This window comes from Hypanus sabinus, chromosome 15, assembly GCF_030144855.1.
Source record: "Hypanus sabinus isolate sHypSab1 chromosome 15, sHypSab1.hap1, whole genome shotgun sequence".
Lineage (NCBI taxonomy): Eukaryota > Metazoa > Chordata > Chondrichthyes > Myliobatiformes > Dasyatidae > Hypanus > Hypanus sabinus.
Window position 1 is genome coordinate 48,716,001 of NC_082720.1, and position 22,638 is coordinate 48,738,638.

Genomic DNA, 22,638 nt, shown 5'->3' on the forward strand with positions numbered 1-22,638 from the left:
GCCGGATTGGGCAAAATGCAGCTTCATGCGGGCCAGATCAGTCGGGTGCGTGCGAACGCAGCTTTCATTGCCTCCGTTTTTTCAGCCTGTTCTCATGTGTCTCAGTCTCTGCTATAACTACAAAGTGTTTCACTTCACAAATTCCGTTTCTTATGAAGAAGACTGCTGAGCAAGCATTATTTTTATGATTGGTATTAACTTACAATCATAGGCTTCATATCGCCGGGCCATTAATAATTAAAATAATAGATCTATCTAAAATGATCTCGCGGGCCGGATATAATTGTATACCGGGCCGGATACGGCCCGCGGGCCTTGAGTTTGACACCTATGACTTAGAAGGAAGTGTGAATAAATGCTTTCCATTTCCTTTCTGGTACACATTTCCAGCTTCCAGTATTCAGTTCAGAGATGGGGTTCCTCTTGTCCTCACCTACCATTCCACCAGCCTCTGTGTCCAGCACATAATTCTCTGTAATTTCTGCCATCTCCAACGGGATCCCACCATCAATCATATCTTACCCTCCCCCCTCCCCCACTTTCTGCTTTGTGCAGGGATCTCTCCCTGTGCGACTCCCTTGTCCATTCGTCCCTCCCCACTGATCTCCCTCCTGGCACTTATCCTTGCAAGCAGATCAAGTGCTCCTCCTGCCCCTACACCAACCTTCTCACTACCATTTAGGGACCCAAGCAGTCCTTTCAGGTGAGTCAGCACTTGTTGGGGTCATATATTCAGTGCTCCCAAAGTGGCCTCCCGTACATCGGTGAGACTGGTCGTAGATTGGGAGACGGCTTCACTGAGCACCTATGTTCCGTCTGCCAGGAGAAGCAGGATCTCCCAGTGTCCACCCATTTTAGTTCCACTTCCCATTCCCAATCGAATATGTCAATCCATGGCTTCCTCTGCTGTCGTGATGAGGCCACACTCGGGTTGGAGGAACAACACCTTATATTCCATCTGTGTAGCCTCCAACCTGATGGCATGAACATTGATTTAGAATAGAATAGTACAGCACATTACAGGCCCTTCAGCCCACAATGTTGAGCCGACCCTCAAACCCTGCCTCCCATATAACCCCCACCTTACATTCCTCCATATACAGTCTAGTAGTCTCTTAAACTTCACTAGTGTATCTGCCTCCACCACTGACTCAGGCAGTGCATTCCACGTACCAACTACTCTCTGAGTGAAAAACCTTCCTCTAATATCCCCTTTGAACTTCCCTCCCCTTACCTTAAAGCCATGTCCTCTTGTACTCAGCAGTGGTTTATTAGTTTGATTTGTCAAACTTCTGGTAATGCTGTCCTCTCCTTCACCAATCCCTATCCCTTTTTCCCTCTCTCACCTTATCTCCTTCCCTGTACATCATCTCCCTCTGGTGCTCCTCCCCCTTTTCTTTTTTCCATGACCTTCTGACCTCTCCTATCAGATTCCTCCTTCTCCAGCCCTGTGTCTCTTTCACCAGTCAACTTCCCAGCTCTTCACTTCATCTCTCCCCCTTCAGGTTTCACCTATCCTCTCGTGTTCCTCTCTCCCCACCCCCCACCTTTTAAATCTATTCTCACCTTTTTTTTCTCCAGTCCTGCCCAAAGGTCTCAGCCAAAAATGTTGACTCTGTTTTTTTTTACCCATAGATGCTGCCTGGCCTTCTGAGTTCCTCCAGCATTCTGTGTGTGTTACTTGGATTTCCTCCACTATTAATGCTACCCTCACCGGCATCTCTTCCATTTTGCACACGTCTGCCCTCACCACATCCTCCTGCCACCCCAAGTTCCTCTTGCTCTCACCAACCACCTCACCAGCCTCTGCATCCAACACATAATTCTCTGGGTCTTCTGGCATCTTCAACAGGATCCCACCACCAAGCACATGTTTCATTCCCCCCTCTTACTTTCTGCTTTGTGCAGGGATTGCTCCTTACGCGATTCCCTTGTCTATTCGTTCCTCCCCACTGATCTCCCTCCTGGCACATCCTTGCGAGCAGAACAAGTGCTACACCTGCCTCTACACCTCCTCTCTCACTGCCATTCAGGGCTCCAAACTGTCCTTCCAGGTGAGTTAACTGTTGGCAGCATATACTGTGTCCAGTGCTCCAGGAGTGGCCTCCTGTATATTGGTGAGACCCGATGTAGATTGGGAAACTGCTCCCTTGAGCACTCACGCTCTGTCCACCAGAACAAGCGGAATCTCCCAGCTGCCACCTGTTTTAATTCCTCTTCCCATTCCCATTCTGACATGTCTATCCATGGCCGCCTCTACTGTCGCGATGAGGTCACACTCAGGTTGGAGGAACAACACCAACCTGATGGCATGAACACCGATTTCTCAAACTTCTGGTGATGGCCCACTCCCTCTCCTTAATTCCCCATTCCCATTTCCCTCTCTCACTCTATCTCCTTACCTTATCATCTCCCTCTGGTGCTCTTCCCCCTTCCCTTCCTTCCATAGCCTTCTGTCCTCTCCTATCAGATTCCCCCTTCTCCAGCCCTTTATCACCAATTGACTTCCCAGCTCTTTACTTCACCCCCCCCCCCCCCGTTCACCTTGTATTTCTTCGTCCCCGTCCCCCACCTTCTTACTCTGACTTTTTTCTCCAGTCCTGATAAAGGGTCTAGGCCTGAAATGTCAATTTTGTCAATTTCTTTAATAGTTTAAGGGAGACTCACAATGGTATTTAACACCATTAAATGGTGGTGCAGTTTCGCACTTTGGTGTGCTTTCTACCAATATTACAAAGCTGCATGTTAACCTTTCAATCTCTTTTCCCTTTCATAGTTGGACATTGTCACCCAGATGTTGTGAAAGCTGGATCAGCACAAATGGCAATACTGAACACAAATTCACGTTTTCTTCACGACAATATAGTCCAGTACGCCAAGAAATTGTCAGAAACACTGCCACCGAAGCTATCGGCTTTCTATTTTGTGAACTCAGGGTAAAATTTAATACTTGAAATTTGCTAAATGTGCTTTTAAAAAATGTGAAAATATTACTAATCATCTCAAATGGTAGCTAGTTTAAATTCATCTGGTAACTCTGAATGCATCCATGGTATAATTCTATTGTCACTGAAATGTTGCTATTATTCTAGGTATCTTACTTCAATGAAAACATTACCAAACTTCATTACAAACATTGACAAGGATAGTGTAGTTGATTTTATTAAATTCCAAAAATGTTTTGCAGGTATGGTCTCTCTTCCCTGCATCAGTGGGGGTCACTTCTTGTTGTGAATTGCTCGCTGGTACCTTGGCAAAGGACTGTCTGTCTTTATGCTTTAGCTGTGAGCTTTAAAAAATATATCACTTGGATTAGTGAGAGAAGCATGCCAAAACTAAGTACGCACCCATTAGCAATAATGGTCTGACAATAACATTTGCTTCGAAGTGGAAAAATATATACAGTAGTTTGTTCTCATTCTTCTAACTTGTTGCCGCTCATTGAGTCATACAGCATGGGAAAAAAGTCCCCTTAGACAACTAGTTGATGCTGACCAAGATGCTTACCAGACCAGGCTAGTCCATTTTCCAGCATTTTGCCCATAAACTTCTAAACTAGTGGTCACCAACCTTTTTAAGCCTAAGATCCCCTACCTCGGCCTTAGTGAAAGGCAAGATCGACCCCAGATCAATTAGTTACAAGCATGCGCACTGGAGCAGAAAAGACTGGAAGTAAAACCCTGCAACCCAGAAGTAGAAATAATGTATAAACAGCAGGGGTACCCATCCCTTTTTTACACCGTGGCCCGGTTTAATATTGACAATATTCTTTTGGACCAGTCAATGGTGGTGGGGGGGGGGGGTGTTAAACACGACGGGAATACAGCGATACTCGAAGCAGGTTCCTTACCAGTCTTTACGGCTCTCGGCACCTAGCTTCTGTCCCACGCTGCTCACGTTTTTTCCGCTGAAAAATCTCAACAGGTTTGTCTTTAAGTGCAGGGTGCTTGGACTCAGGGTACCGGAGCAGTTTTGAGGGCTTCTATGCTTCATTAGACAGCCTCCCAGCCCAAACTCCAGCCTCCCGCCCGCCTGCCACCAGACGCCTTGGCCAGGTGCACCTGGTTGTGCATGGGGTGAGAAGACAAGGTAAGGGTACCGGGGCTGTGGCAGTCGCAGTCTGGAGAGAGCGACTGACCGAGCGAGGAGTGTGATGGCGCCCGCCCGCCTCCCTTGTAGGATCTATCAGCCGACAAAAGTTTGTTTCAGTAGATCACAGAGAGATAGCTGCTCTGATACTTACGAAACCCTGAGCCCGAATTAGGTTGTCTGCCAATATTTTAGCACTGGGCTGCCCATGAACATTCAGTGTGCTAAACAGGTTTAGAGGCGGCGCTCCAGGCCAGTAAAAACTGCACTTCTCGCCGGCCGGTTACCCAAGGTCAACTAGTGATCCCTGGCGCGAGGGTATCACTGTGTTTAGGCAACTGATAACCTCGTGTGGGTTCAAGTTCAACAGTGGGCTTGACAGGGAATGAGGAAAGGTGCAGCTGACTCATATTGTTTCCTCGTTGGGGACCACTGAATTACACTGTGTAGTGCAGGAGAGCTACACCCATGCGCACTGGGCAGAAAGAATGGAACTAAAACCCCGCAACCCAGAAACAATCTCTCAGCAGTATTTGTGTATTTATTTTTCTTTTTTTTTCGGGATCTACTGGGAAAATCTCAAAGATCAACTAGTCGATTGTGATCGATGGGTTGGCGACCACTATTCTAAACCTTACCTATTCATGTCTCTGTTCAACTGTCTTTTAAAAGTTGATGGTTCAGGTTTTTTTATATCATAAAACCATTCATTTGAGATCAAATCAGTGGCTGTTGACAAGAGAATGAACTTCAAATATCCTCTTTTATGTGAGTTAATTGGAGGAGACACGTTTTATTATAATGGATTTTACTAGAAAAATCCTTGTCATTATAATTTCAAACCAAATGTTTTCCACATTCAGTAACAGTATTTAACTCCCTCACATATTGGCAAACAATCCTGTCAACAAAATGACAAATTATCTGAAACTCCTTGGTTTTCTGTAAAAAAAAATACAAAGTTTTTTTTGTAGTTTCAACCTTGGAAAACGGGCAAGTGTATATATTGGAAATAGAATTGATTTCTACTGTTGCCAGATCCTTCCTGCTTCGTCATTCTCTGTGTACCCTCATTGAACTGGGAATTGTAACTCCATTTAAAACACCATGTGATCCCCCTCTTTCCCCCCCCCCATTCATCCAACACCTCAGTAAGAAACTAGACCATGGAATATACTAGAAAACATTACCTTAGTAATCATAAATCCAGTAAGTAATCATAGAAAATAGATTTTATGGAATTACTATCAATTTATTCAACTGTAAAGTAGAAACTCTCAGCCTTTATATTAAAATAGTACAGTATTGCACAGATCCACAACGTTGTGCTGAACTACTTAAACTATTGACACCTAATTAATGAATCTCTCTTCCCAGCATATCGAGCATATCCCTCCCTTCTCTGCATATTCATGTGCCTATCTTAAATGGGTCTCTACCACCACATCTTCCCCCATCATTCTCTGTTTAAAAAAACCTTGCCTTGCATTTCCCTCCTCACTTCAAATACTTACTTTCTAGTACTAGATGTTTTAATACTGAGAATAGGATACTGACAGTCTATGTATTCTTCATAATTCTGTAAATAATTTTATATTCATGTTTTGTATGGACTCTGCTCATCAATAAGCAATGTACACCTTACCAGCTGGGGCACAAATTCTTTGCTGGATACTACAGGAGGAAATAGAATAAAGAGACAATGTGAGGTACATCACTGGAATGGCAATTATCTGAAATAGTTGAACTCAGCATGAAGGACTAAAAGCTGTAATGTACTAATCTGGATGCTGATTTGTTGGACAGATTAGAAGCTTGAAGACAGTTGAGAGTAGGAGTGGGATGAAGCATTGAAGTGATATTTGACTGGAGGCTCATGATCACTCTACTGATCTGAACTGATGTTCGAAGAACATTCACCCAATCTATTTGTTTTTTGTTGTGAGAATGTGTGCTGAATGGCAAATGCAAGCATGAATAGACCACTGCTTCACCTGAAATCGCTGTTTGGATCTCCAGATGACATGAAGAGCAGGCAAAAGAGGGGGAGCTGCATCTGCAGTTGTGTGAGTTGTGCAGTAAAAGGAGAACAGGAAACAGAAGAAACAACTAGAATTTTGTAGAGGGAACAATATCTCTGGAATGCTAAAAGGGAAGGAAGGGAAAGATGCCGCCTTTTCATCATACTTCATATAGGGACTCAGTTCTATCCACCTTTTGTTCAGATGATGATACCTTCCACATCTGTGCCTATGACATATTGTCCTTTATTCCCCAGCATGTGTTCTCTTTACCTTAGTGGCAGGGCCCTTTGCCATTCCATTACCTACAGTCTTTCTCCACTTGCCCAGAGCAAAGATTGGGTCCCTTTGTTTCCACATTTCACCACACCAGCCTTCGCAATAAATAAATCAATTAGCCTAATTGCCACTACCAGACATCATCATCATGCCAAAGTCCCCATTCTCTCTGGTCCATTCTTCCATCTCCACCAATGACTATACCCCTTCTTGTGGCACCTCTCACCATCACAATCAATGTTCTAGCAAGGCCTGTGGCCATCTGAATCAGGATCAGCTTCATTATCACTGATATATGTCATGAAATTTGTAGTTTTGTGCAGCAAAAATTACAAGACATTAAACATTAAAAAGTCACAATCATATATGTATGTGCATACAAAAATAACTAGTGCCATAGAAGAATAATGAGATGGTGCTCTCGGACCATTCATAAGATGACCTCACAAAGTACTTCTTTATGACCTTGTGGCTTAATGTCTGCCTGCACTGCACTTTCTCTGTAACTGTAACTCTTTATTCTGCATTCTGCTATTGTTTTACCTTGCACTACCTCAGTGAACTGTTATGTATGGACGGTATGCACAACAAATTTTTCACTGTACCTTGGTACATGAGATAATAATGAACTAATTTATATTCCATTTAATTCTCACCATCCACTTTGTCTATTTTTGAAATTTTGACTTAGTTTCATTTCCAACTCTTCCCAGGGAAATGTGATGACCCAAACCACAATTCTGTTCCTGCCAAACATGTCCAGCATTTACTATTTCTCTTTCTTGATGTAATATAATTAGACAACAGACTTGCCAATCACATCAGCTCCAATCACCAGTTGACATAGAACATAGTAAACCTACAGCATAATACAGGCCCTTAGGCCCATAGTACTGTGCCAAGCATGTACTTACTTTAGAAATTACTTAGGGTTACCTGTGGCCCTCTATTTTTTCTGAGCTCCATGTACCTGACCAGGAGTCCCTTAAAAGACCCTACCATATCCGCCTCCACCACCATCACCGGCAGTCCATTCCATGCACTCACCACTCTCTGTGTAAAAAGAACTTACCTCTGATATCTGCTCTATGCCTACTTCCAAGCACCTTAAAACTGTGTCCTCTCGTGTTAGCCATTTCAGCTCTGGGAAAAAGTCTCTGACTATCCACACGACCAATGCCTCTCAGCATCTAATATACCTCTATCAGGTCACCTCTGTTGCTCCAAGGAGAAAAGGCCAAATTCTCTCAATCTGTTCTCATAAGGCATGTTCCCCAATCCAGGCAACATCTGGAAAATCTCCTCTGCACCCTTTCTATAGTTTCCACATCCTTCCTGTAGTGAGGTGACCAGAACTGAGCACAGTACTCCAAGTGTGTTCTGACCAGGGTCCTATGTAGCTGTAACATTACCTCTCAGCTCATGAACTCAATCCCATGGTTGATGAAAGCCAATAAACCGTATGCCTTCTTAACCACACAGTCAACCTGCACAACAGCTTTGAATGTCCTTTGGACTCAGGCCACAAGATCCCTCTGATCCTCCACACTGCCAAAAGTCTTACCATTAATACTATATTCTGCCATTGTATTTGACCTACCAAAATGAATCACCTCACACTTATTTAGGTTGAACTCCATCTGCCACTTCTCAGCCCAGTTTTGCATCCTATCAATGTCCCGCTGTAACCTCTGACAACCCTCCACATTATCCACAACAACTCCATTTGTCTCATTAGCATACTTTTTAACCCATCCCTCCACTTATTCATCCAGATCATTTATAAAAATCACAAAGAGGAGGGGTCCCAGAACAGATCCCTGAGGAACACCACTGGTCACCGACCTCCATGCAGAATATGACCCATCTGCAACCACTCTTTGCCTTCTGTGGGCAAGCCAGTTCTGGATCCACAATGCAATATACCCTTGGATCTCATGCCTCCTTACTGTCTCAGTAAGCCTTGCATGGGGTACCTTATCAAATGCCTTGCTGAAATCCATATACACTACATCTACTGCTCTACCTTCATCAATGTGTTTAGTCACATCCTCAAAAAAATCACTCAGGCTCGTAAGCCATGCTGACTGTTCCTAATCATTATTATGCCTCTCCAAACGTTCATAAATCCTGCCTTTCGGGATCTTCTCCATCAACTTACCAACCACTGAAGTAAGACTCACTGGTCTATAATTTCAGTATCAGAATCAGGTTAATTATCACTGGCATGTGACATGAAATTTGTTAACTTAGCAGCAGCAGTTCAATGCAATACATAATCTAGCAGAGAAAAAAATAAATAAAATAATAAATAAATTATGTATATTGAATAGATTTTTTAAAACATGCAAAAACAGAAATACTGTATATTAAAAAAGAAAAATGAGGTAGTGTCCAAAGATTCAATGTCCATTTAGGAATCAGATGGCAGAGGAGAAGAAGCTGTTCCTGAATCACTGAGTGTGTGCCTTCAAGCTTCTGTATCTCCTACCTGATGGTAACTTGATCGTGCTGGTGAGGGCAGGAACGGAGAGCTATGGGATCTCAATGTATGGCTGAGGAGCTGGTGCAGGAAGCAGGGTTTTAGACCACTGGGATCTGTTTTGGGGTAAGGATAAATTGTACAAAGGAGACGGGTTGCACCTTAACAGGCGGGGGACCAGCATTCTGGCAGGCAGGTTTGCCACTGCTACACAGGTGTGTTTAAACTAATAAGTGGGGTGGGGAGGGGGTGGGGAGGAGATGAACTGGAAATATAAGGATGGAGTTAAAAGGAAAGAGAGAATAAGAAAAGTTAAGAAAGGCAACAATTAAAGGGGCAGAAAGCTCAGAAAGGGATTGGAGAGTATGGCCAAGTGCAATAGAGATTGATGTGAGAAGCGAGGGGAGTAATGGATTAAAAGTATTATATATGAATGCACGAGGTATAAGAAATAATGTGGATGAGCTTGAGGCTCAGTTGGAAATTGGCAAGTATGATGTTGTAGGAATAACAGAGACATGGCTACAAGAGGACCAGGGCTGGGAAATGAATATTCAAGGATATACGTCCTATCGGAAGGACAGACAGGTGGGCAGAGGGGCTGGGGTGGCTCTGCTGGTGAGGAATGAAATTCAGTTCCTTGTCAGGGGTGACATAGAATCAGGAGATGTAGAGTCAGTGTGGATAGAACAGAAATTATAAGGGCAAAAAGACCCTAATGGGAGTTGTCTATAGACTACCAAATAGTAGCCTGGATAAAGGGTGCAAGTTGAATCAAGAGCTAAAGTTAGCGTGTCGCAAATGTAATGCTATGGTTGTTATGGGGGATTTCTACATGCAGGTAGACTGGGAGAATCAGAATGGTACTGGACCCCAAGAAAGGGAGTTTGTGGAGTGCCTCCGAGATGGATTCTTAGAGCAGCTTGTACTGGAGCCTACCAGGGAGAAGGCAATTCTGGATCTAGTGTTGTGTAATGAACCAGATTTGATAAGGGAAATAGAGGTAAAGGAGCCATTAGGAGGTAGAGACCATAATGTGATAAGTTGTAATCTACAATTTGAGAGGGAGAAGGGAAAATTGAAAGTGTCAGTATTACAGTTGAACAAAGGGGACTATGGAGCTATGAGGGAGGAACTAGCTGAAGTTGACTGGAAGGATACCCTTGCAGGGATAACAGCGGAACAACAATGGCAGGTATTTCTGGGAATAATACAGAAGGTGCAGGATCAGTTCATTCCAAAGAAGAAGAAAGATTCTAAGGGGAGTAGACAGTGGCTGACAAGGGAAGTCAAGGACAGTATAAAAATAGAAGAGAAGTATAACATAGCAAAGGTGAGTGGGAAGCCAGAGGATTGGGAAACTTTTAAAGAGCAACAGAAGATAACTAAAAAGGCAATACGGTGAGAAAAGATGAGGTACGAAGGTAAGCTAGCCAAGAATATAAAGGAGGATAATAAAAGCTTCTTTAGGTATGTGAAGAAGAAAAAATTAGTTAAGACCAAAGTTGGGCCCTTGAAGGCAGAAACGGGTGAATTTATTATGGGGAACAAGGAAATGGCAGACGAGTTGAACAGGTACTTTGGATCTGTCTTCATTAGGGAAGACACAGACAATCTCCCAGATATAATAGTGGCCAGAGGACCTAGGGTAACAGAGGAACTGAAGGAAATTCACATTAGGCAGAAAATGGTGTTGGGTAGACTGATGGGATTGAAGGCTGATAAATCCCCAGGGCCTGATGGTCTGCATCCCAGGGTACTTAAGGAGGTGGCTCTAGAAATCGTGGATGTATTGGTAATCATTTTCCAATGTTCTATAGATTCAGGATCAGTTCCTGAGGATTGGAGGGTAGCTAATGTTACCCCACTTTTTAAGAAAGGAGGGAGAGAGAAAACAGGGATTTATAGACCAGTTAGCCTGACATCAGTGGTGGGGAAGATGCTGGAGTCCAATTATAAAAGATGAAATAGCGGCACATTTGGATAGCGGTAACAGGATCGGTCCGAGTCAGCGTGGATTTACGAAAGGGAAATCATGCTTGACTAATCTTCTGTAATTTTTTGAGGATGTAACTATGAAAATGGACAAGGGAGAGCCAGTGGATGTCGTGTACCTGGACTTTCAGAAAGCCTTTGATAAGGTCCCACATAGGAGATTAGTGGGCAAAATTAGAGCAGCATATTGGGGGTAGGGTACTAACATGGATAGAAAATTGGTTGGCAGACTGGAAACAAAGAGTAGGGATTAACGGGTCCTTTTCAGAATGGCAGGCTGTGACCAGTGGGGTACCGCAAGGCTCGGTGCTGGGACAACAGTCATTTACAATTAACATTAATGATTTAGATGAGGGGATTAAAAGTAACATTAGCAAATTTGCAGATGACACAAAGCTGGGTGGCAGTGTGAAATACGAAGAGGATGTTAAGGTGACTTGGACAGGTTGGGTGAGTGGGCAGATGCAGTTTAATGTGGATAAATGTGAGGTTATCCACTTTGATGGCAAGAACAGGAAGGCAGATTACTATCTGCATGGTGTCAAGTTTGGAAAAGGGGAAGTACAATGAGATCTAGGTGTTCTTGTACATCAGTCACTGAAAGTAAGCATGCAGGTACAGCAGGCATTGAAGAAAGCTAATGGCATGTTGGCCTTCATAACAAGGGGAGTTGAGTTGTCCAAAGAGGTCCTTCTGTAGCTGTACAGGGCCTGGATGAGACCCCACCTGGAGTATTATGTTCAGTTTTGGTCTCCAAATCTGAGGAAGGACATTCTTGCTATTGAGGGAGTGCAGCGTAGGTTCACAAGGTTAATTCCTGGGATGGCGGGACTGTCATATGTTGAAAGATTGGAGCGAGTGGGCTTGTATACACTGGAATTTAGAAGGATGAGAGGGGATCTGATTGAAACATATTAGATTATTATGGGATTGGACACTCAAGAGGCAGGAAACGTTCCCAATGTTGGGGGAGTCCAGAACCAGAGGCCACAGTTTGCGAATAAGGGGTAGGCCATTTAGAACAGAGTTCAGGAAAAACTTTTTCACCCAGAGAGTTGTGGATCTATGGAATACTCTGCCTCAGAAGGCAGTGGAGGCCAATTCCCTGGATGCTTTCAAGAAAGAGTTAGATAGCGCTCTTAGATAGCGGAGTCAAGAGATATGGGCAGAAGGCAGGAACGAGGTACTGATTGTGGATGATCAGCCATGATCATGTTGAATGGCAGTGCTGGCTGGAAGGGCCGAATGGCCTACTCCTGCATCTATTGTCTGTTGTAACAGTGAGAAAAGAGCATGTCCTGGGTGCTGGAGGTCCTTAATAATAGATGCTGCCTTTCCAAGACACCACTCCCTGAAGGTGTCCTGGGTACTTTGTACGCTAGAACCCAGGATGAAGCTGACTAGATTTACAACCCTCTGCAGCTTCTTTCAATTCTGTGCAGTGGCCCCTCTCCCCCACCCCCCATACCGGACAATGATGCAGCCAGTCAGAATGCTCTTCACAGTACATCTTTGGAAGTTTTTGAGTGTATTTGTTAACATGCCAAATCTCTTCGAACTCTTAATGAAGTATAGCCGCTGTCTTGCCTTCTTTATAACTACATCGATATGTTGGGACCAGGTTAGATCCTCAGATATCTTGACACCCAGGAACTTGAAGCTGCTCACTCTCTCCACTTCTGATCCCTCTATGAGGAATGGTATGTGTTCCTTTGTCTTACCCTTCCTGAAGTACACAGTGTGTTCTTTCAGACAGTGAGTCAGTAATGTCAGTGAGTTACTGACATTAAGTGCCAGGTTGTTGCTGTGACACCACTCCACTAGTGGGCATATCTCACTCCTGTACGCCCTCTCATAACCACCTGAGATTCTACCAACAATGGTTGTATCAACAGCAAGTTTGTAGATGGTGTTTGAGCTATGCCTAGCTACACAGTTATCCATATACAAACAGTAGAGCAGAGGGCAAAGCACACACCTTTGAGGTGCGCCAGTGTTGATCGTGAGTGAGGAAGTTATATTATCACCAATCCACACAGGTTGTGGTCTTCTGGTTAGGAAGTCAAGGATCCAGTTGCAGAGGGAGGTACAGAGGCCCAGGTTCTGCAACTTCTCAATCAGGATTGTAGGAATGATGGTATTAAATGCTGATCTATAGTTGATGAACAGCATCCTGACGTAGGTGTCTGTGTTGTCTAGGTGGTCTAAAGCCGTGTGGAGAGCCATTGAGATTGCATTTGCCATTGATCTATTGTGGCAATTGGCAAATTGCAAAGGATCCAGTTCCTTGCTGAGGCAGGAGTTCAGTCTAGTCATGACCAAGCTCTCAAAGCATTTCATTACTAGATGTGAGTGCTACTGGGCAATAATCATTAAGGCAGCCCACATTCTTCTTAAGCACTGGTATAATTGTTGCCTTTTTGAAGCTAGTGGGAACTTCTGCCCATAGCAGTGAGAGGTTGAAAATGTCCTTGAAAACTCCGGCTTGTTGGATGGCTATCTCTACTCCTTTTCCTGAATAAGGGAACAACATCCGCAACCCTCCAATCCTCCGGAACCTCTCCCATCCCCGTTGATGAGGTGTATTGTGGAAGCAGGTTCACAGGTTTGGTGAGTGAGATGGAGGAGTCTATGATTATATTAATATATTAACATATTAATAATGTATTTACAAACAGTAAAAAATTTTACTAAGCATTTAAAGTCCCCCATGTTACACAAATGACAGAACTAAATATTCAACACAGGTACTTGGTTAAAAATTGCTCACAGAGCATGCCTTCCCAATGGTTCTGTGAAGCATGCTTTAGAGACAGAGAGTGAGAGGAAACCTCCCACACATGTTATTCTTTATACCTGGCGTATAACCTGTTTGTAACTGGACACTAGGTGCCTTGGCACACAAGCCAACCAATGGGAAGAGTAGCTTCAGTTTTCAGATCCACCAATCACAATTGACATGGCAGAAGCGGTTTTTGACTGGCAAGTAAGCCACACCCCCACACTGCACATGGATCATGCAATTTCCGGCTCCTGAGGAACTGGGTGCATGTATTATTAGGAACCTTTAGGAATTGTTGCTAAAGAGGCAAACCAGTGGAAGGGGCTCCTGCCCAATTTTTGAAATTTAATGAAAAAAATTAAAAATATTCCTTGATTTTTCTGCAGAAAAATGGCAAAACCACGTGACATCATGGTTAATGTATTCATTGAATATAATATTGCACAATTAACTTTTTAAAGAAACAGATGATAATTTCTGGAATAACGAATTATTATGATGTAATATTTAAAATTAACTTTATTTTGTTTTAATGACATTGTAGTTCAGAAGCAAATGATCTTGCCCTCAGGCTGGCTCAACATTACACCCAGCATGAAGACATTGTGGTCCTCGAGAAGTAAGTTGCTTGAAATAAATTGATATGTAAATATATATGTACAAATGAGTTTTCTTCTGTGAGTTCTCAGTTTTGGTTCTTCTCTCTTTTATGACACTGCATTTACATTGCAGAGCCTAAAGTGCTATAAATATTTTTAAGGCAGAGGGGAAATGGACACAAAATAAGCAGAATGGTGAAAGAGTACTGGGTGTAGATGGAGTGTGGAGTTGAGGTTGTAATCACATCAGTCATTTTATTGAATAGTAGAGCAAGTTCAAGAGGCTGAAAGGCCAACTCCTGCTTCTAATCTCAAACAACCGTAAAACTGCAGATGTTGGAAATCCAAGCAACACACACAAAATGCTGGAGGAACTCAACAGGCCAGGCAGCACCTATGGGTAAAAGTAGAGTCAGCATTTCGGGCCTTGACCCTTCTTCATGACTCTGATGAAGGGTGTCAGCCCGAAATGCTGATTGTACAGTCGGCCCTCCTTATTCGCGAATTCAACCAACCGTGAATCGCGAAAACCCAGAAGTGCTCTTCCAGCACTTGTTGTTCGAGCATGTACAGACTTTTTTTTCTTGTCATTATTCCCTAAACAATGCAGTATAACAACTATTTTACATAGCATTTACATTGTATTGGGTATTATAAGTAATACAGAGATGATTTTAAGTATACAGGAGGATGTGCGTGGGTTATCGTGGATCGGGATTTTAAAAAATCTTAAGTTCTCTTACTAAGTAAGTCAGAACAGGTACATCCGGTATTATTTAGCATCAGTTAGTCAAACGTTTGTCTTAGTATATTGTGTATATTTTACCTTTCTATGCATATAAAACACTTATGAACGTATGTTTCAGTGCCGGGCTTGGGAACGGAAGTGACAGATCGCTCCCAAGTGCGCTCTCCACTGTGTCGGGTTAATATGGAGGATCAAAAACCCAAAACCCAATAATTAAACCACTGTGTTGCTTAGTAATAATTGTAGCTTTCATTGGGGCAGAGCCTTTCTCACTTCATCCTTTAAAATTGTTCTGATCATTGACCAATGTAGCCTAACGCTTTTCCAATGACTGCTGATGTTTCACTTCTTTCCAATCGCTTTATTATTTCCACTTTATCTTCAGTTGTGATCGCGATTATTTTCGTGAACAGAAACATTGTGGATTCAGATCTCTGCCACTGGGTCGTAATGTCCACCGCACTGAGACAGGTTAAATAAGGTCTGGGGTTCTGCTTGGTCCTAAGGTCCACTGCATTGAGACAGGTTGAATAAGGGACTTGAGCATCCGTGAATTTTGGTATCCGCGAGGGGTCCTGGAACCAATCCCTTGCGGATAAGGAGGACTGTCTACTCTTTTCCATAGATGCTGCCTGGACTGAATTCCTCCAGCAGTTTGTGTGTGTTCCCTGCTTCTAGTCTGTAATGTTTGTATAATGCATTGAAATACATTTCTGTCCTGTTGTAACACTAATTAGATTCCATAACCAATACATATTTTTGTGTTCAAGTGCCTACCATGGACATCTTAATTCATTGATTGACATTAGTCCTTACAAATTCAGGAAACTGAGGCCACAAAAGGATTGGGTTCACGTGGTATGTTGAAGCCTGTTAACTAAATGATGCTATTTATTGGAATATTTATATTGTGATATTGCCTATTGTAAGAAACATATATTATCTGTGCAGGTTCCTATTCCAGACACCTACCGAGGGAAGTACAGTGAAGATCATCCTGATCCAGCATCGGCCTATGCAAGTGAGGTGAAAGCAGTTATTGATGAAATAGAAAGGAAAAATCACAAGGTACAGTACAATAGAGAAAAAAATGTTTCCCTAAAGTTATGGAACCTGATATTTTCCTTACTAACAGGATAAAACTGGGGTTAAAAGTCCCACTGAATTATAGCTGCATATTTTTCCCATTCCAGATTCCAGGCAAAATGTTGGCAATGTTTATTCATGCTTTTTATTTGTTTGTTTATTTATTTGTACATACAGTGCAGAACAGGTGCTTCTGGCCCATTGAGCTGTGCCACCCTGCAACTCATCTATTTAACACTAACCTAATCACAGGACAATTTTCAATGACCAATTAGCCTACAAACCGGTACCTCTTTGGACCGGGAGAACCCAGAGAAACCCATGTAGTCACAGGAAGAGCATACAGACTCCTTACAGACGGCAGCGGAATTTAACTCCAACGCCCCGAGCTGTAATCACAAAACACCATGCTACCATGACACCACCACATACTCAGATCAAAGTCAGACGGGAGTCCTAATCGAGATATGTATGATTAAATTACATGAATATTACAGTACAATTTGTATCTGAAATAGATGTTCACACTAATGTTATTAGTTTGTATGTTATTGTTACCCCATTAGCGTAGAGCGCTGGGTACCTGTGTGTGTCTGGTTACTTATTTGCTCATGTAAAAGGTTTATCATTTATTAAATGCAATCTTATTTTTGTGTTTGCCAACACAGTAGAGGTACATTTCCAACTCTGAAAGGACGTGTTTCCTGGCTGCTGTTAACTCTCTACACTAGTGGTCACCAACCTGTCGATCGCGATCGACTAGTCGATCTTTGAGACTTTCCCAGTAGATCCCGAAAAAAAATGAAATACACAAATACTGTTGAGAGATTGTTTCCGGGTTGCGGGGTTTTAGTTCCGTTCTTTCTGCCCAGTGCGCATGTGTGTTACTCCCCCGCACTACACAGTGAACTTCAGTGGTCCCCAACCACTGGGCCACGAGGAAACGATGTGTCAGCTGCACCTTTCCTCATTCCATCACGCCCACTGTTGAACTTGAACCCACGCGAGGTCATCAGTCACTGAACTACAGTGATACCCTCACGCGGCTAGCAGGAAGTGCTGTTGCTACTGGCCTGGAGCGTGGACAGATGGGCGCTGCCTCTAAACCTGTTCAGCACACCGAATGTTTGTGGGGAACCCAGTGCCAAAATATTGGCAGACAACCTAATTCGGTATCAGGGTTTTGTAAGTAGCAGAGCAGCTATCCTGCTGCGATCTACTGAAACAAACTTTTGTCGGCCGATAGATCCTATGGGGGGGGGGGGGGGTCACATCCTGTCGCACCCCTCGCTTGGTCGGTCGCTTTCTCCAGACTGCGACTGCCGTGGCCCCGGCACGGGGACCTCCAGCCCTGACCTTGTCCTCTCACCTCACCCATGAACAGACCAAGGCGTCTGGCGGTGGACGGGCAGGAGGCTGTCTAATGAAGCAATGAAGCACTGAAAATGCTTCGGTACCTTAAGTCTAAGCACTCTGCACTTAGACAAACCTGTTGAGTTTTTCAACGGAAAAAACGTGAGCAAACGGGACAGAAGCTGAGAGCCACATAAGCTAAATTGCGGTATAGACTGGACATAAGGAACCTGCTTAGAGTATCGCTGTATTCCAGCATTTACAGAGAGAGATATATTAGAACAGGAAAAGGTTAAGGTATGTGATATGCTCTGGGTGAGAACAGAGGGGAGGAAAAAGCTGAGAAAATGAGTGAAGGGGCAGGAGTTTGGGCAATAGTGAACTGAAATGGTACAGGTAACAAAATAAATTATCTGGAGGAGCTGTACATGGCAACAGAATCAATAGCAGCACTTGTTATCCAAGAGAAGGTGCTTTGATCATGATCGGAAATTGTACTTGATGTTGAGTACAGAAGCTTAAGTTGCTTGTCCTCGGGCTTCAGTAGAACCCTGTAGCAGACTGAGATTTGGGCTGTCAGTATGATTCTGGAGCAGGAATAGAAAACTAATCCCCTCAGGCCATTCAATATGATTATGAAAGATCTGATCTCCACATTCTCATCAGTAACCTTTCAAACCAGGTATCTGTCTACCTTGGCCTTAAATCCATTCAGAGATTCTGCCTCCTTTCCCTTTGAGGAAGAAAATTCTAATCACCTGCAATTCTCAGAGAAAAATAATTCACTTATGCCTTTATTGGTGACTCCTTATTTTTAAGTAGTGACCTGTAGTTCTATATTCTCCCACAAGTGGAAATACTCTCTCTACGTCTATCCCTCAAAATATCAATATAATACATTCAAGTCTTTATTCACTCTTCTAAATTCCAGCTCCTCTGACTATATGATAACTAGGTACTAGTTTGGTAAACCTCGGCATAGCATTTACAACCTTTAAATAAGGAAAGTAATACTGGATGCAGAACTCAAGTGGTGATCTAGTTAGTACTCTATGTATCTTAAGTATAACCTTCCCACTTACATATTCACTGTGCCTCACAATAAATGATAATATGTTAGCTTTTCTAATTGTTGCAAGGTAGTTTTTTTTTGCAAACCATTCACCAAGCCACAGCATTGTGCATAACTTGGGGAAAAGATAGATGCATCCAATGTCTTGCTACAGTTTAGGCAAGTGGGAAATGTTTGCCCTCCTGACTGAATAGTTGAACTGATAGCTTTTAAATATACACTTCTTTTTTTTACACATTTTTCACTAGCTTAGAGTTTTTGTTTTGAGTGTAAAAGTACACGCTGACAGACTGCAAGATTACAGGTACAAATGATCAGCAGCACTTATTTTTTCTTCTTGTATTTTTGCTTAATTTAATTTAATATTAAAGTATCTCAGTTCAGCCCTTAAACACCATGCTACTCGTGGGAGTTTTCTATTATTACAGCAGAGTTTATCATGGCCCTGCCCACGCCCCTCATTGTTGGAATGAAATGTTACCTCCAGCTGCAATTGGGGTTAAAATAGGTGTGTCAGGGAGAATTTAAAAGCAAACTGACCAGAATCTTGTGTTCATGTTACGAAACTGAAGGGAGGTATTCTGCAAAATAATAACCCATTCCATCTTTGTTGCCCCTAATGGAATGAAGGTCACATTGCAGCTACAAGCACTGAATATTAAATTAGAACTTTCAGTTCACTGACCTACCTGGAAAGCAGCTTTGATTCCTCAGTAGTGGGTAGGAGAAGAGGTAGATGTCGCATCTCCTTGATTATAATAGAAAGGAGTATTGGAGATGACTTCAGAATGGATTGGTGTGATGAGAAGTAATGGTCCATGTAAAGTGCTATAGGTAGGTGGGGTAGGAACAGTCAGTGGCATCACTTGGAAGGTTTTTGTTTGTATGTCTGATTTGTGTCAGCAAGGTTATTTGGTATAGATCAGCACCACACAGGAACAGATCCTTCAGCTCACAGTATCTGTGTTGACATACTATTTGCACCCCCTTCAAAATATCCATTTGTTTCTGTAATGTGATGACCAGAATTATACAGAAAAGTCTAAATGTGGCTTTATTGTATACAGCTGCAACAAAACCTCTTCACTGTTATACTCAGCATCCCCCCCCCCACCCGACTGATGAAGGCAAATATGCTTTCTGTACCATCTGCTCATGTTGCCAATAGCTTCCATCCCAAGATCCCTCTGTACATTAGTGTGCATAAGGATCCTGCTGTCCACAGTATACTCTCCACTAGCAGTGCAAAATCTCATACCTGTCTGGATTAAACTCTTGCGCCATTTCCCCACTGCATTTCCAACTGATCCTTATCCTACTGTATTCTTTTGACAACCTTCCTCACTATCCACAACTCTGCCATTTTTACGTTGTCTACAAATTTACTGACCTGCACTTTCACCCAAATATTTATATGTAGCAGAAACAAGTTTTCCCTGCAGAACATCACTGGATGTGGAAATCCACCATAAAATCCAGGAAGCAGCACTGCTACCAGAAACAGATGAAAGCTGGGACCCAGGATGATCTGGAAAATGTCCCAAAGAGTTGACTATGATCCTGTCGTCAGTGAGTGCTGATCACAAATTCTCCACAAGTCAGTGTATAGGAATGCAGTAATGGAAATTCCCAGATATTTGTCACAATGTTTGAGATAATTGATTGTGCCTCATGCTGCACCAATTAACATCAATCAATTCAGCAAACACTTCATTCAAACTCTGGACAAAGACATTTTATGGGATTCACACACATCACACAATGAGCCACTAAGGAAATAACCAAGATGACTTATGTAAAGAATTGATAACTGACAGTGTATAAGAACTAAAGGTGCTTGATTTTCAACTTTCATAATTTCACAATGAATTTCTTTTAATTTCCACCAATCCAGGTTGCAGCATTTTTTGCTGAATCTTTACCAAGTGTTGCAGGTCACATAATTCCACCTACAGGATATTTCCAGAAGGTAGCAGAGTAAGTACTTAATATTACTTTACCTAAGTGGGCCTCACATTCTTTCTTTAATGCATTTTGTTCTCTATAGAGCTTTACAAAATATTTCTAGATTTTTTTCCCTTTAATCTCTTGGTATTCTAAAGGGATTAACGTTCTTACCTTACACTTTAATGCAAAAATCTGCCCATTGAGATCTACAATCAGTAAGTTCTGAATAACATCTTCAGTGTGTATCGATACAGTCCTCAAAAGCAAGACATCACTTCACACCTACCATAAGATTCAAAGAATAAACTTAAGAAAAATGAAAGTGTAACATATCAATTTCACAATATTTATCTAACCAACTAGTTTTTAAACTTCTAAAATGCATGTCCTTTTGACTGCAAGCTATCTGGGTAATTCTAGACTTGGCAGTTTTATTATTTTAGGCTATAGCTGGAAATCAGTATCAAAGGATGAAAAAAAGACCCTGAAGTTAAACTTTCTTCTAGTTTCTTATGGTCTTAAGATCTTCCTGCTTTGAGGGACCAGGCAATGTTGTTCTTTATATTATAAAGCTATGGCCAGGCTAGGTGCTTTTTATCAATTTCTCTCTTACAGACTGATTCGGAATGCTGGGGGATTGTTTGTTGCTGATGAAATCCAAGTTGGATTTGGAAGAGTTGGCAAGCACTTTTGGGCATTCCAGCTGGAAGGAAATGATTTTTTCCCAGACATTGTAACTATGGGGAAACCCATAGGAAATGGGCATCCTTTAGCCTGTGTTGCTACAACAAAAGAAATTGCAGATGCATTTGCAACAACTGGAGTGGAGTTTTTTAATACAGTAAGTATGGTGTAGCTACATTTACAAAAGAAAATCCACTAATCAGTATCAAATGAAACTGCTAACTTGAACAAGAGCTTACACAGGTTGATTCTTAGGAACTTTAGTTTTTGCATATGTTATGATAAGAAGAAAACAACCCTGAATTAGAGTGTTGATTTATTGAAATTAATTGAAGACCTTTAACTGCTTTTTCAGGGTCTCGAGTTTATCATTCAGAGCAAGAAATCTCATTTGCTTTATAATTGCAGTTCATTTTCTAGTGATCACAATTAGCTTCAGTGTTATGTTCATAGAATGGTACAGCTTGGCAACAAACCATTTACCCCAACTCATCCATGCTAATCAGTGGACATGTTACACTACACACGATCTGAGACAGAAATCCCATGCAACATCTGGGTGGGCGTGCCAGTCCTCCAAAGATGCTGTGGAAAGGGAAGCATTTGTCAAGAGTGAAACAGAGCAACCTGAAGAGCTTATGTCACTGTTGTATTACAGTTTGGAGGAAACCCAGTATCCTGTGCAATTGGACTTGCTGTTTTAGAAGTCATTAAAAAGGAAGATCTTTGTGGAAATGCAACAAAAGTGGGTATTTACCTGCTGAATCTGCTAAATATTCAAAAAAACAAACATCCAATCATCGGTGATGTCAGGTACAGATCTGATCAATAAAATCATTTCTAATTATATTTGATGTCAAATTGACTCATTAGCTCTTTTATATCTAAAAAGGGGTGTTGGCTTATTTATCGGAGTGGAGCTTGTAAAAGATCAACAGCAGAGGACACCAGCTACTGAGGAAGCCCAGTACTTAATTGCAAGGTACTGCAAATATATCTGTAAGGAAAATGTCATTCTGGTTTACAGATTCAACCCCCTTCTTTTGAATGTCTAAAATTGTGTAATTACTTTCCACCTATAGTTTTAAAATTTGCCCATTAGGGTGATGAAATTCTTACAGCAATAAGACATAAGAGCAGAATTAGGCCATCTGGCCTATCAAATCCGCTCCGCCATTCAATAATGGATGATCCTTGTTTTAATCTCCCCAACCCTCCGCCCTTCTCCCTGTAACCTTTAATGCCATGTCCAATCAATAACCTATTGATCTCTGCCTTAAATACACCCAACGACCTGGCCACATGTGGCAACAAATTCCAGAAATTCACCACCCTCTGGCTAAAGAAATTTGTCTGCATCTCCGTTTTAAATCCTGAAGCTCTGCCCTTTTGTCCTAGACCGGGGGTCAGCAACCCGCGGCTCCGGAGCCACTTGTGGCTCTTTCAGCTCTGTGCTGCGGCTCCCTGTGGCTTTGGGAAATAATTGGTCAGTATTTAATTA

General features: G+C 42.3%; 1 protein-coding gene across 8 annotated transcripts in view; it reads left to right on the forward strand.

Annotated features, from left to right (window-relative positions):
- LOC132405497 (5-phosphohydroxy-L-lysine phospho-lyase-like) overlaps nt 1-22,638 on the forward strand; it is a 41,135-nt gene that overhangs the window by 10,463 nt on the left and 8,034 nt on the right. For 7 of the 8 annotated variants that reach the window (XM_059990355.1, XM_059990361.1, XM_059990358.1 and 4 more), the window contains 8 exons: nt 2,777-2,936; nt 14,193-14,267; nt 15,766-15,853; nt 15,947-16,063; nt 20,401-20,483; nt 21,069-21,294; nt 21,796-21,950; nt 22,030-22,119. In XM_059990355.1, coding sequence (XP_059846338.1) covers nt 2,777-2,936; nt 14,193-14,267; nt 15,766-15,853; nt 15,947-16,063; nt 20,401-20,483; nt 21,069-21,294; nt 21,796-21,950; nt 22,030-22,119 — 994 coding nt within the window. Of the gene's footprint in view, nt 1-2,776; nt 2,937-14,192; nt 14,268-15,765; nt 15,854-15,946; nt 16,064-20,400; nt 20,484-21,068; nt 21,295-21,795; nt 21,951-22,029; nt 22,120-22,535; nt 22,624-22,638 lie in introns of all 8 variants that reach the window. The other variant, XM_059990356.1, reaches the window with a different exon arrangement.